This window comes from Ambystoma mexicanum, unplaced genomic scaffold, assembly GCF_040938575.1.
Source record: "Ambystoma mexicanum isolate Mex_15411 unplaced genomic scaffold, UKY_AmexF1_1 Mex_scaf45, whole genome shotgun sequence".
NCBI classification, from domain to species: Eukaryota; Metazoa; Chordata; class Amphibia; order Caudata; family Ambystomatidae; genus Ambystoma; species Ambystoma mexicanum.
In genome coordinates this window covers 1752079-1766601 of record NW_027182461.1, presented here as the reverse complement: position 1 = coordinate 1766601, position 14523 = coordinate 1752079, and the positions used below count along the sequence as shown (strand labels likewise).

At 45.5% G+C, this 14523-nt stretch overlaps 1 protein-coding gene across 2 annotated transcripts in view; it reads right to left on the bottom strand.

Moving 5' to 3' along the window:
- Positions 1 to 557: 557 nt before the first annotated feature.
- SUPT16H (SPT16 homolog, facilitates chromatin remodeling subunit) overlaps positions 558 to 14523 on the bottom strand; it is a 979449-nt gene continuing 965483 nt past the window's right edge. For both annotated transcript variants that reach the window (XM_069642728.1, XM_069642729.1), the window contains exons 25-26: positions 2484 to 2561; positions 558 to 1711 (exon numbers count right to left, since the gene is read on the bottom strand). In XM_069642728.1, coding sequence (XP_069498829.1) covers positions 1602 to 1711; positions 2484 to 2561 — 188 coding nt within the window. In that variant the 3' untranslated portion in view covers positions 558 to 1601. The remainder of the gene's footprint in view (positions 1712 to 2483; positions 2562 to 14523) is intronic.

The window sequence follows — 14523 nt, the reverse complement described above, 5'->3', positions numbered from 1 at the left end:
ACAGCAATTGACAAAGGTGTGATGCAAAAACCCCAATTTCTACAGCCAGTTTGAGAGCTAGATGAACATCCAGCTTCAAATCAAGTACAATGAAACATTAAAACACAGAATCAGGGAGGCCACCCCATTCAAACACTCCCGGGCTTCTTCCTGGACGCTGGATGTAGCTTCTGTAGTGCCAGTTCATAAATACAGCCAGAACTAGCCAATGCTACACTGAAACCCCAACTCTTAAGTCTTAGGAAGGCTATGGCACATGGGCATCGGCCGTAGGATTCTTAAGTGAACATTACACAAATGTATGCTACCAGTGAAGCCCTGCATGTGTACTCAGTGGAAAAAGAGGACTGGTAAACAAGTAGGGCAAGCAAAAGTGTAGGGAGACTCACACAAGGTGACACAAAAACTTTCAATCTAAAAGCCTGGTCCGGTGTTCCTACAAGAAGAAGTCCCATTCCTAGGACTGAAGGATTTGCAAGATAAAAAACGTATGACCATATTAAAGTTTTCACACCCTTTTCTATTAACATGCATATTCTAACAAATAAAATCAATGCTACAAAAAGAAAACATTTTATTCATCATTTTGCGTTTCTCCAAAGTTGGAAAATGTAATCACTGCTAAGAGAAAAATACATTTAAAGAGATACACGTTCCTCAAACAGCCACCAACCCCACCCAACATGCCAACCCAATAAAATGAAAACCTTATGAAGGTTTATATCCCAAAAATGTAATCCCTACTGGGCCGCACCTAAAAATGGATCTGGCTATGGGGCGGATTTGTGAACAGAGTGAGGGAGAAAAACTAAATACATTCAAATAAAAAAAAAAGAAATGAAGTTATTTTGAAAGAACTTAAAACAGCCTGAAGACGTGGAACTGATAAATAGCACAGGAGAGAAATATATATATATATATATCACGTATAAAAACAAATCTGGGAGAAAATAACCCGCAGTTTGCTGGGAAAGCACACATACTTTTCCCTCCACAGCCAAATTACCTACTACCTTCGGACTGGATTCTGATAACGAGGTGGTAACCCATTGAAACACAAAACCAACCTCCTTGGGTTCTCCTCCATATCGCCCTCTGTAACTACAACACAAGCAAGGAGCATCTTGATTATAAGGCTTAAGAAGAACCAAGTGCTGGAGAAGACAAGAGGTTCAAAATTATTTTTTAACACCGGAAGAGTCATATTGATAGCGTCTGCGAAGTTGTCAACATACACTTTCAGAGTAGATGAACGGTCAAGTATCCGTTATTTTCGTTGTGAGGAAGCATACAAATAAAATGTGATTGTAGTTGCTGTCCGTGTACCAGGATAGTCGTCCCCAAGACATCCTGGAAAGTCTTTGAATAAACCAGCTTTTCAAGCAGTCCAGAGGGTAGTGACAACCACAAAGAATGTATGTGCAGCTGTGGGGTGGCAGATTAAGGGGAGGGAGTTAAGAAATATTGGTCCATTAACACATTGTGAGCAGAAGGAAACATTCCCACAAAAACAAGGAGTTTCTGCGAAATGTCTTTCTTTCAACAATATTTTGGGGAGAGGTGGAGACGAGAATTTATGGATAGGCCCGAAGGAGACTTCACTACTTCTTCTTCTTCTTGGCTGGTGAACCTGCATGATCAGAACTCTTCCTCTTCTTGCCTTTCTGGGTTTGCGGCTCCTCTTCTTCCTCGTAACGGCTTTCACGGTCAGCTTAATAGCAATGTTAGAAAAATAAAGAGTTAGGGAATGGCTTCAAAGGATTCTGAGAGCAAAGCTTATAATGTAAAGATTTGATGTTCCCCCACATTGAGCCGCAAAAATATCTTCCCATCTTCTGCCCCCTCTTAATGTTACCTTCCCATCTCCAAGTTACTCAGCTTTGAACCTCACTTTCCTATTGTTGCTTATGGTTTTGAAGCTTCCAGGAAATCGAGTACCTGCACCCTAGGCCCATATATGTGTTCTTTAACACCATGACAAACACTGTATTTATTCTTGACTGAATATCTCAAGATCCTTTGCAGCTGACAAACCCAGTTACAGAAGCACATTCCACACCTTGAATGGAAAAGGGTGTTCATTTGAGGGGTAGGGGAGACTGAAAAGGTCATGTACTGTCCCATGGACAACCGGGATCTGCCATTAGGACGTACTGCCTAGGAAGGTGAGGAAAGATAAAATTCCCTAAAACCAGGGGAGGGTGAAGGGAGTGGATAAAGCATAGTAGCAACTGGGCTGGTGATGCAGGTGCACAATGGTCTTCCATGTGAAAGAGAAAATGGGACAGTGCTGTCCAGAATATGAAAGTGGAAGAGTGTTCCTCAGGCAAGATGGCTGGCATTGGAAGATAGATTGTTGTTGTGCGTAGAGAAACATGTGATGGACACACTCCGCAGGGCAGGGTTGAAGCCCGGTTGTAGTACAACAGAGGTAGGGAAAAAATAGAAACTGGCTTTCTCCATGCAAGTTGAACATTTCTCACCTCTTCTGGCTTCCTCTTCCAGCTCATCCCAATCTTTTCCACTCTCTTCCTCACTACCCATGGATTCACCACTGTAGACTTTAAAAAGAATAGGTGCAATGATGAGTAAATATATAAGACAATTCAGAGACAGACAAAATCCATATTCTTAAAGTCCGGAGACTCTTACATTCCCAAAATTCTGATCTATCCAGCAAACAGGAAGTACACCCCTCAAGTGATTAAGCCAAACCTTAAATCTAAACTCCATCCCATTGACTGCCCCTTTGCAAACAACTCTTCATATTCTGCACCACCATAGCTGTAAACTTTCAATACTGAAACCAAAGCATGCCAAAAGCCCAACATGAATGTTCATGGGAATTCAATGCTTGGAGACACTACGTTTAAACAATGCAGCAGATACCTGTAGGTGGCCTGTTCTATATAATATCTATAAACCTAGGCTGTGACTTAATTTCTCAACATTTCCAACATTTTTTTCGGATTGTCCCTCTAATGCAATTCTGAAAGTATCTGATGAGGTAGAATTTCAGTACCCACCTGTCAAGATCGATTTCTAAAATCAGCACTAGTGGACAGATTTTAGAAGGCCACCTTGGTTACGGTGAATAGGGTGCACAGAGTTAAGCCAAAACACAATCAAGGGTGCAATAGAGAGCAATCAAGCCTTAGTATCAGGGGAGTGTGTGGGGTTAGGGCCCCTCAATGAGTCCCAACAAAAAACACAATATTTCCGCTTAGACACTACTGTTATACAAAGAGTTATTTATTTAGGCCTTTTGAACACCCGGAACAAAGAAAATAGCAGGTAGTATGACAATACTCTATTACAAATATAAACAATCACCATTAGGTTGACAACCAGGAATTGCAGTTATGTCATGCAGATAGATGCAGTAACATGATGGTAACCAGCCACACGTACAATATACCTTTTGTTAGGGAGAATTCTCATAAATGTGCCAATTCCCTTCATCTCGGAGGCCCCCAGCAACTTTGCTGGATTTTGAGAACTAGATTTTTTTTACCTGGAAAGAGTGCAAGCCTTTTTTCCCCAATCATGTATGTTTTACACTGGTGTTCTTTGATTATGGAGTTTTAAGATAACTCCATAGGCATATTTTCATGTGTGTTATAGAGCACCCTCAGTGCAATGACCCAGGATGTCTTGACGTCACAAAATACCTTCTCTGGGATAAGACATGCATTATTTACCGTAATAGCATTTCTGATGTTTGTATCTGCTTAGATTCACATGCGGTGCATATGGTCCGACATCCAGTGGTAACCGCAGAGTATTGCATCTTGTCTTTCGGGGAACGAAAGGGGACGTCGGCATAGGCGTGTCTGTAACACTATCCCTATCGTGACGTGTAGTGTACCCAAAATCCCTCACGCCCAAGGTCCCTCCGATTGTATTATTTCTGCCATGAGGGAGCCCAAGGCTATTGCGAGTGAGTACATGAAGAGTATTAGTAAGACGTCTATGTTCCTTCCACCCCGAGCGGAGAGGTAGGGAGGGTGCATGTGAATCTAAGCAGATACAATCATCAGAAATGCTATTACGTTAAGTAATGCATGTTAATCTGCTTAGAATCACATGCTGTGCATAGACTAGCGAGCAGTAGCCAGAGGTGGAGGTGGGTTGTGAGAAGGAATAGTAGACAAAAGATGTCTTAGTACTACTGGTCCCACCTGAGAATCAGACCTAGAATGAGTGTCTAAGCAATTGTGTTTTGTAATGGTGTGTACAGAACTCCAGGTTGCCGCTTTACAAATGGACTGCAGGGGAACATTTGCAATGAAGGCTATGGAAGCCCTAGTGCCCAGAGTAGAGTGAGCTCTAGGCTTGAAGGGCAGTTCTCTCTTACCAAGAGCGTAACAGTGTGATCCATTTGACAATCCACCTTGAGATCGCGGATTTAGAGACAGGATCCCCTTCTCTACCAGCTGCCACTGAAACGAGAAATTGTTTCTTTTTCCTCAGTGGTTTAGTTCTCTCCAGGTAGAACATGACTGCACTGCACACATCTAGTGTGTGTAGGCTTTTTTCGGCCATGTTGGTGGGATTCTGGTAAAAGGTAGGTAGTTCAATCGATTGTTTCACATGGAACTTCGAGATTAATTTAGGTGCAAATCTGGGAGGAGTGCGTATGACTACCTCATCCCTGTGGACTGTAACAAAGGGGTCTAGAACAGAAAGGGCCTGTAGTTCACTAACCCTTCTGATAGAAGTGATAGCCACTAGGAACACCGTTTTATAAGTAAGGTCTTTTAGACTTGCTTTATGCATTGGCTCAAAGGGAGATCCCATGAGCCTGGTTAAAACCACATTTAGATCCCCATCCAAGAGCTGGGTGAGAAATGGGAGGATAAATTATTTGACCCCTTCCATAAAAGCCTTAATTACTAGAATCTTCCACCACAATACCTTTTGCTGCGACGTGGTGTAGGCTGAAAGAGCAGCCAGATGAACCTTCGGGGAATTGAAGACTAACCCTGTGTCTAACAAATGGGTAAGGTATAGCACAGTGTGGGTATGGGGGAAACTTAGACAAATTTCCCTGACCATGTTATCCAGAGACCGTTCCCCTTGGATCGGTTCTGGGGGTACCTGGAGGCGTAATCTTGGCATTGGGCGTTCTCCTGAGTCGCGAACATGTCGATCGCTGGTAAGCCCCATTCTGCAAAGACGTTGGACACAATGTCTTTGTTCAGACGCCATTTGTATTCTATGGGCAGAGGGAAATCTCTGCTGAGCACGTTTGCCAACAGAAACATCTTGTGTTTGAGAGTTCATATCCAAATGTTTTGGGACAGCTTGGATAGACCCGAGAGTGTGTCCCCCCCCATGTTTGTTCAGGTAATACATGGCTGTAGTGCTCTGTTAGAATCAGCACTGTTTTTGTTGTAGTTGCATCTGAAAAGCCTTTAATGCCTTGAACACCGCTAATAGCTCCAGTACGTTTATATGGTTGGATGCTACTTGTGAGAACCACACCCCATGCGCTGTCTGCTGAAGCAGGTGAGCCCACCCCCCCCAATGAGGGATGCTTCTGTTGTGAGAGTGGCTTATGCTGTAGGGGTGGTGAAGGTTTTCCCTTGACCACCACTGCAGAGAGAGAACGAGGGCTGGCGACACAACTACCAGATCTTCCCATTGTCCGCTGGCCTGACACCACTGGCTGCTGAGCCACTGTTGCATGGACGCATGCATAGCTGCGCGTGGGGAACCAAGTATATGCATGACGCCATTATCCCAAGCAAACACATGGCCTTGCGTACCGTCACCTCCTGACTGGCTACGTATTGAGGGATCTGAAAAAGCATGTTCTGAACCCCATCGTTGGAGGGGAAGACAAGGCCGTCTTTCGTCCGGATTAGAGCCCCCAGAAATTATTTTACTTGACTGGGGACTAGACTGGGTTTTTTCTCGTTGATAGAGAATCCTAGACTGAACAGGTGGTCTATGGTCTTTTGGGTGTTCAAAAAACATGTGATGTACAAGTCCCCTCTTATGAGCCAGTTGTCGAGGTAAGGGTAAACCAGGACAAGTGGTCTGTACAGGTGTGCTGCTACTACTGCCAACACTTTGGTAAACACCCTTGGTGCCGAGGCGATGCCGAAGGGGAGCACTTTGAATTGGCAATGCCTGTCCTCTACCATGAACCTCAGATATTTCCTGTGCGCTGGCAACATTGAAATATGAAAGTATGCATCTTTCATGTCCAATGTTGCCATGTAGTCCCCTTGTCTCAACAGTGGGATCACCTCCTGTAGTGTTACCATGCAAAACTTTTGAGGTTTAATGAAGTTGTTTGCTGGGCGCAGGTCTAGGATAGGGCACATGGTGAGGTCCTTTTTGGTTACAAGGAAGCACACTGAATAAATACCCTTGTTTACCTGAAGAATAGGGACAGCTTCTATGGCGTCCTTTCCCAGCAGCGCTTCCACCTCTTGCTTCAGGATCTCCAGATGGTCCGGTGAGAGGCGCCATGAGCGCGGTGATCTGAATTGTGGAGGTCGGGCGAATTCCACGCAGTACCCGTGGGCGACCGTCTTTATGACCCACTGGCCTGAAGTTATCCCCACCTATGCCGCGAGGAAAGATGTTAAACGCCCCACGACCGGGGTGTCATGGGAGGGGACCTGAATCTGGTGGTCATTTCTGACCAGAGGCTCCAGCTCCTCTAGGGTTGGGGCCTCTACCTCTAGCTTTGCCGCGTCGCTGTCCCTTTGGCGGGTAGTATGCAGAGCTTCCTGAAGTTTGTCCAGCATTAACGTTACCCGTGCCATAGTTCTGACTTGCACGGGACTGCCCTCGAAAGGACAAACGAGAATTACCTCCCCTCTGGGGGGGAAGCTCTTTGAGTAATTTGTAGCAGAGACTTAAGAGTCTCATGCTCTTTTTTGGCTGTTTCTAGGGCCTCATCGACCGCCTTTCCGAAGAGGTTAGTTTCTTCAATGGGTTTATTGATGAGCGCAGCCTGCGTTTCAGGCTTAAACCCTGAGGTACGAAGCTAAGCGTGCCTTTTGAGTAAGGTCCCGTGGGCCAGAGACCTGCCTGCTGTTTCAGCCATGTCCAGAATGTTCTTTACCACATTCTGGTTCACTTGTCTGCCTTCGGCCACAATAGTTAGAAGCTTGGACCTGATGGGCTCTGGGACCTCCTGGAGACCTTCCTGTACAAGGTTCCATTGAGCGTCAGAATAACTTGCCAGCAGCGTGGTGTTATCCCCTATGCGCGTGGTAGATGCGGCAGACGAGGTAACCCGCTTACACAAGGCATATAACCTCTTGGATTCTCTATCCGGAGGCGCCTCCCCCGTAGCAAGGGCTATTCCTGCCAGTTTACGGGTGGTAGTCACTACCAGGGAATCAGGGGTGGCGTGCCCTTTAATGTATTGAGGGTCTGAAGGAGCTGGCCGAAATAACTGACTCTTGGGCTCACTGCCCAGGTCTGAGCTGGTGACACCATGGAGGGGGCCAATCTTCTCTTAATAGAATTAAGGAAGGGAATGGCCTGGCTAGAAGTGGGTTTCTCCTTCAGAATGTCTTCCACAAAGTCCTGCTCAGGCACCGTCTCTTGAGTAGTGATTTGAAAGTTGTCTGCTGCCTTCCTTAGCATGTAACTGAAGGGACTGCTCAAAAAAGTGGTAGGACTTTATAGAGCTGTAATGTATGGGAACATAAGAAAGGGCGTCCTACCACATTAATTTACATTAAACAATCCCTACATTCCTTATTTACTGCAGAGGTAAACTCCATTTTGACATACTAAGTATCAACAAGTTTGTGAACTCATAATTAGACGAGAAATAAATACACATAGAATGATGAAATTGACTTTTAGGCTGCTTAATTCAACTAAAATGTCAAAGACAAGGAATGGAATGAATTCAATCAACCATAACATTTAATAGTTTTATATGAACAACACATGCCCACTTATTTTGCAAACATAATCAAATAGAAACAAAGCAAAAATAGATTGGAAGCATAATTCAATTAGTTGCCATACCGATTTGCAATAACATAACATGGCCATAGACTTGGTTACCTCCCGCAGAATATTTAGTTATATTTGTATCTGTAAAAAACCCATCCTGGTTTATCACCTACGGTTTTACGTTTTTTCTCTAATGACAACTTATGAAGCAATTGTTCAGTTTTCATGTTATGTTATTGCAAATCGGTATGGCAACTAATTGAATTATGCTTCCAATCTATTTTTGCTTTGTTTCTATTTGATTATGTTTGCAAAATAAGTGGGCATGTGTTGTTCATATAAAACTATTAAATGTTATGGTTGATTGAATTCATTCCATTCCTTGTCTTTGACATTTTAGTTGAATTAAGCAGCCTAAAAGTCAATTTCATCATTCTATGTGTATTTATTTCTCGTCTAATTATGAGTTCACAAACTTGTTGATACTTAGTATGTCAAAATGGAGTTTACCTCTGCAGTAAATAAGGAATGCAGGGATTGTTTAATGTAAATTAATGTGGTAGGACGCCTTCCTTAGCATGGCATTGAAGGCCATTTGGTCGTCTACAGGTGAGGCCTGGCGGGCCAGGGTGGACGGAGGAGAATCCAGGCACAGAACATCAGTATTCTGATCCTGTTGGGGGAGCGTCCATGGGTCCGTCCCCATTTGGTGCGTTTCTTCCCAATTGTCTGTGGCATCCTCCTGGTCTTCATTGTAGCCCTGCAGGAAGGAAGTTTCTTCACCTTCACTGTAAATGTCCTGATAAGTATCCATTTGTATGGGGTCTTCATGATGGACCGGGACTGAGGGCTGATCCTCTTGTAACTGTGCAGCAGATTGAAGATTAGGTTCTCCAAGAGATCTTTTCTGGGAAGGATGGTCAGAAAAATAAAGTTTCAAGACGATCCATGCACCCTTCAAATTTCTCCCTTGTCCATTTAGAGGAACTAGAAGGGCCAACGGGTGGAAAATCATCATCTTCCGTCCCTTGACGCCGAAATTCGTCACTCAGGGTGTTTGAAAGAGGCTCTTGACTGTCCTCATAGTAATCGTGAGAATCGGGGCACCATGGCGTATCTATAGATTTGTCTATGGCCTGCCCCATGTTTTTCGACAGAACAGGTATAAACCCAACCGCCGAAGTCATTCTAGCAATACTGTGCTCGATTACCGCCAACTCGGTGTGAGATAGTGGTTCTGAAGGTCTATCGGTAGGTTTACCGCCTACCGTGCCGTTAGAGGGCCTAGCGGTAGGTTTTTCGCCTCTAGGCCTAGTTGTAATTTTTGGGCCTACCCGGCCTTTTGGAACCACCGGAGCGTTGAAATTCTGCGCTTCGACGTGTAAACTTGATTCAGGGGAAGCACCCTTGTTTGTTTTGGGATGCCCAGTCAAATGTTGCTGCGGATGCGGGGAGGCTTTGGATCTGAACGATCCGAGGAATCCGCCAAAATCTGACAGCCCTGCTGGCGCTTTCACCTTTTTCGACGTACCCGTTGAAATAGGATAGAGGGGTTGAGTGTTTAGTGTAATGTCTTTTGTACGCCCTTGTCGCCGGGTGTTGTCCCTGAAGCGAGACCGGAGTCAGGCCTTGAAGGGTCGGGGACGGGCGTGGCGAACATAGAAGTGTCCACCTCAAGGTCCATCACATCTGCAACGGATGTTTGGTCATCAGAGGTCCTCCCCCCCCCCCCCCGCAACATACCGTACACTGCCCACCGCTTTACACAGCGCTCCTTAAGGGTTTTAGGCCAAAGGAGTTTACAAGCTGCACATCGCTTCTCGTCGTGATCTAAGGGGAAACACGAGTTGCACGTCCTGTGCTCGTCCTTCCACGGGTATCTGACCCTACACTTGGGGCAGAACCCAAAAGGAGTTCTTTCCATAGCAAAAGGGAAAGCTAACCAGACCTCTAGGGTAAAGAGGAAAGACATAACGGAAATATGGCCACCCCAACTCCACTCTCCCTACTGTAAAGGCCGGTAAGAGGGCCCGGCCACATGGAAATCCACTGCCGTAGACAAGTCCCCCGTAGTCTTCGTCGAAGTTGTTCTTGCCGTCGAAATGACTTAAGGGGAAATAACCAACAAGTCGGTTCAGGATAAACTATGTCTTATGTAAGAACTCCGCTATAGGGCGACCAGTTATCTGGGCGGAAAAAAACAATCTGAGGGACCTCGGCATCTGAGGAATTTTGGTTACACTACACATCACGATAGGGGTAGTGTTACAGACACGCCTATGCCGACGTCCCCTTTCGGTCCCCGAAAGACAAGATGAAATACTCTGCGGTTACCACTGGATGTCGGACCATATGCACAGCTAAGCAGATTAACAAGCATCAGAAACTGTTTCCCAAAGAATGTAAGGTTAAATTGACTTTACTAGTCTTTTTAAATTCCTGGACCCAGCACACACTATTTTACAATAGAGTGCTGGAGGGGTTACCTAGTATCACTGTGTCTAGAAACTCGTGTAGCAGTCAAATGCTACCCTTTTCTATCGAAATGGCTGGTGGCAGTGATTTTAGAACAAACTAGCATGATTTTTCCTGACCGCGAACACCGGTAGCTAAAAAAAAAATTAAAATTAAAAATCGCTGTCCATGTTTTTCAAGATGGCGCCTTAAGCCACTTTGTGTAAACGGGTCCCGGTCTTCTTTTTTCGCAATTTCTTTTGGAAAGGTCCTTTTAGTGTTTGTGTCTGCGCGCCAAACCAGGTTAGGTCCCTTTGTTTACATGCCTTTGGCGGGCTTCAGGACTGAAGATTGCCTCTGGCGTCTGAGTGTCTGGGGTGGGCAGGAAGTAAGGGAGGTGCCCGAAACTCCCTGTGCTTAGTCTCCTAGGGGACCCAAATGCACTCTGGCGTGATTGGCTGGCTGACTGTCCGGCAAAGAAAGCCACCCTGCTGGGTGAGTGGCAACTAGGCTGGAATGAATGGGAGAAAACGGTTTAAAAGGCGAGTCGACCACTGGAACGAAAGAACTGAAGAAGAGCTGGATGAGGACGACTGCTGCAACTCCTGGACCGTTGGTTTGCCCAGTGAAGCCCTGCTGCAGGTCTGAATCGCCAAAGCTCCTTTCAACAGAGAAGCCCCTTCAAGGACGACTTCTTCCTTTGAGTTGGTGGGACCAATCAACTCATAAACCATCTGGATACCATTCTCCAAGTTGGTTAGGATTAACCAGGGGGAAAGACACCAGCTTATGTACTTGACTAACAGCTACTCAAACTGAAGTGACTCCATTTTGTCAGTGTTTTCTGACAATCCTGTGCAGTGCAGGAGTCCCCCGACATCCTCGCTCTTGTACCCACGACTGAGGCTCAGGAACAGCGAGACCTGCAGGCATTGTCAGGAATCAACGTCTTTAGCTGCATCTTTTACTTCATACTAAAGGTACTGTGCCAACCCGAGAGAATGCTTCTCTCGCGGTGAAAGTTTGTGGAACTTTCCCAACTTGCAGGACTAATCAGCTTGTGACCCAACATATGATTCTTTTTCGTACAAACTACTTCTGAGAACTTTGGCAAAGACTTTACCATTTACTTCAAGAACTGCTCTTGCCTATCCAAAGCACTAGTGCATTGACTTTGGCCTACGCCTTTTGAACTGAACCGAGTCCTCTAGTGAACTATAACTATTTGCGCTACCTAAGAAAGTTTTTGTGATCTATTTTGCTAACTTGTGCCTTTTTACTCCCAGTGAAAGTGACTGAAATGCCATTTTACTCCTATTTCAGGGGAGCCTAATTTGTTCAGAAACTTATTGTTTTGCTATTGAAGTGTGTTTGTGTATATTATTAGGTTGCCTCCTTCTAGTGAATGTTTTACCAAGAAACCTTGAGAGTAAGTGCCTACTTGAACCACTGTGATTGTAAGACCTATGTGTAATCTCTTATACTGCTCACATTCCCTCTATAGATGAGCATGGCTTGCTACCACAAAACTGTAGTACAGACTTATACCAAAGGTTGGTTTTTGCTTACACCTGTAGTCCTAATTGTATGTGGTGGTACCAGAGGGTACTACATGCAATTCTGCCTAACAAAGTGAAATTGACTTACTTACCTTTTATAACTTTCCAGACCCAGCACACACTATCGTACAATAGGGTGCTGGAGGGGTTACTTGGTATCCCCTTTGTCTAGTTTCTCATGTAACAATTTTATGTTACCCTTCCTACAATTAATGGCTGGTGGCAGTGGTTTACTTTTTACTACCATTGTGTGTTTTTACTGCGTGCTGCGTTTGCAGCCACGCTAAGGCCCCCATGGGTGCCCATTTCTTCAAAATGGTCTGGTCTTTTTTCACCATTTCTTGTTGGGAAGGTCCTTCTTGAGATTTACTCTGCATGCCAAACCAGGTTTGGTACCTTTGTTTTGTCTTTGGCAGGATTCACAAGTGAAGCCTGCCTCTGGCTCCAGTATGTCGGGCAGGAAGTAAGGGAGGTACCCGAAACGCCCTGTGCTTAACCCCCGTGGTTACAGGAATGCACCCAAAGGTGGTTGGCAGCCAAGCTGGAATGAATGTGAGAAACCTGCATAAAAGGCGAGGCTTTTTGGCTTGGAAGGCTGAGTCGACCACTGGACGAAAGAATCCGAAGAAAAACTTGAGACGCCTGCTGCAACTACTGGACCGTTGGTTTGCCCGGTGAAGCCCTACTGCTGTGCTGAAGCTCCAAATTCACCTCGACTAGAGAAGCCCAGCAAGGACGACTTCTCCCTTTGAGTTGTGTGACCAATCAACTCCAAAGTAAGCCTGTCTGGACATACTCTCGAAGCTGGTTGTATTTCTGCTGCTGCTGGAACCAAAGAGCCAGAGAGAGGAACACCAGATTGTGTGCGTTGCTTTTAAAGGCATGGTCTAGTAAAACATTTTTATTTAAAAAAGATAGGCAACATAAAAAAAAAATACTAGCATTCTCTTTTAAAACTTCCTATGTAAAATTTTGAGCTATTCAAGTTAAAAATTCGCAAAAGCAAGCACATGGGCGCCTCCATTTTGTGAAATGGATTCCCTCCTGTGCTGGCTTTTGCGGCACTAATGAAGCAAAAGCCAGCCAGCTGTAGTAAACAAAAGCTACCGCTGGGTGGCTTTCCCTTCATTAGTGCTGTACGCGGAGGACGGGGACCGGAGACCAGAGCAGAAAAGCTGTAGCTGAATCTCGGTAAGTGCTATTTATTTTTAAAAAAAAAATAAATAAGCACTAGCTGCGACCCTTTGTGCGGTCCACGTAGAACTTCCGCACTTTAGCCACATCCAGCGAGTGACGAGAAGAAAACCTGCAACACCAAGGGCTTGTTGAGATGGAAGTCCGACAGCACTTTGGGAATGAAGGAGGGGTGAGTCCTCAGCACGATCCTCGTTTCGTGGCATGTCAAATACGGGGGCTTACAGGAGAGGGCCTGGATCTCTCCCACTCTTCGTGCGGAGGTGATGGCCACAAGAAACGCCGTCTTCCACGATAGGAATTTCAGAGGTGCCGAATGCAGAGGCTCGAACGGAGGACACATGAGCCTAGTCAGCACCACATTGAGCTCCCACGGAACCTTCACCGGCGGGAATTAGCGGAAAGAACAAGTTACTTGTCTTACCTGCTAACGTTCATTCGATGGGACATTCCTCTGATGTATTCCACATCTATGACAGTTAATGACCACAGCTGTGCTGCTTCGGAAAACTTACTCGGCATAGGCGTCCTGCGTCAATAGGCTGTCCCTCGAGGGCCTCCGTCGAGGGTCGACGTCACCGGATGTTGTATCTAGGACGCACAGCGCCCGTAGCCTCAGTTGTAGTTTTTTCCATTAGAACGTGTGGCACCAATCTCCTGCCAGTATGACTGTAGAAAGCCTTGCGGACACTTAAGCTGCAATCGCATAAGAAATTCTGTAGAGGGGCAGGCTGGGAGGGTTCTATGTGGAATACATCGGAGGAACATCCCATCGAAAGAAAGTTACCAGGTAAGATAAGTAACTTGTTCTTCGAAGGGATTGTGTCCTCCAACGTATTCCACATTTAGACAGACTCCAAAAGCAGTACCAACGTATGGAGGTGGGAAAAGAATTTTGAATTTTAGAATGCTCAATCAAATTACTGAATAGAGGACTGCCTTACCAAAGGCCATATCTTGCCCATTGATGGCGTCCAGGGAATAGTAGAGTGAGCCCGTAAGCCTACTGGAGGGTCCTTACCCACCAGACAGTAACATTAAGCGATCGTCAAAATGATCCATCTAGACAAGGTCTGCTTGGAAACACCTTGACCTAAAAGTCTTCCAGCGTATCCAATAAAGAGCTGATCGTCCACTCTGACCCGGGACATCCGTGAGAGATATAAACTCAAAGCTCTCCTAGGATCCAACCTATGGAGCCTCTCTTCTTCCTTACCAAGATGCAGAGGAGGATAAAACGCCAGAAGAATCACCTTCTGGCTTAAATGAAATTCCGACACAACCTACGGAAGAAAAGAAGGACGAACCCCAAGGACAACCCTGCCCTCATGGAACACCGTAAAAGGTGGCTTGGCGGAAAGTGCCTGCAACTCACTCACTC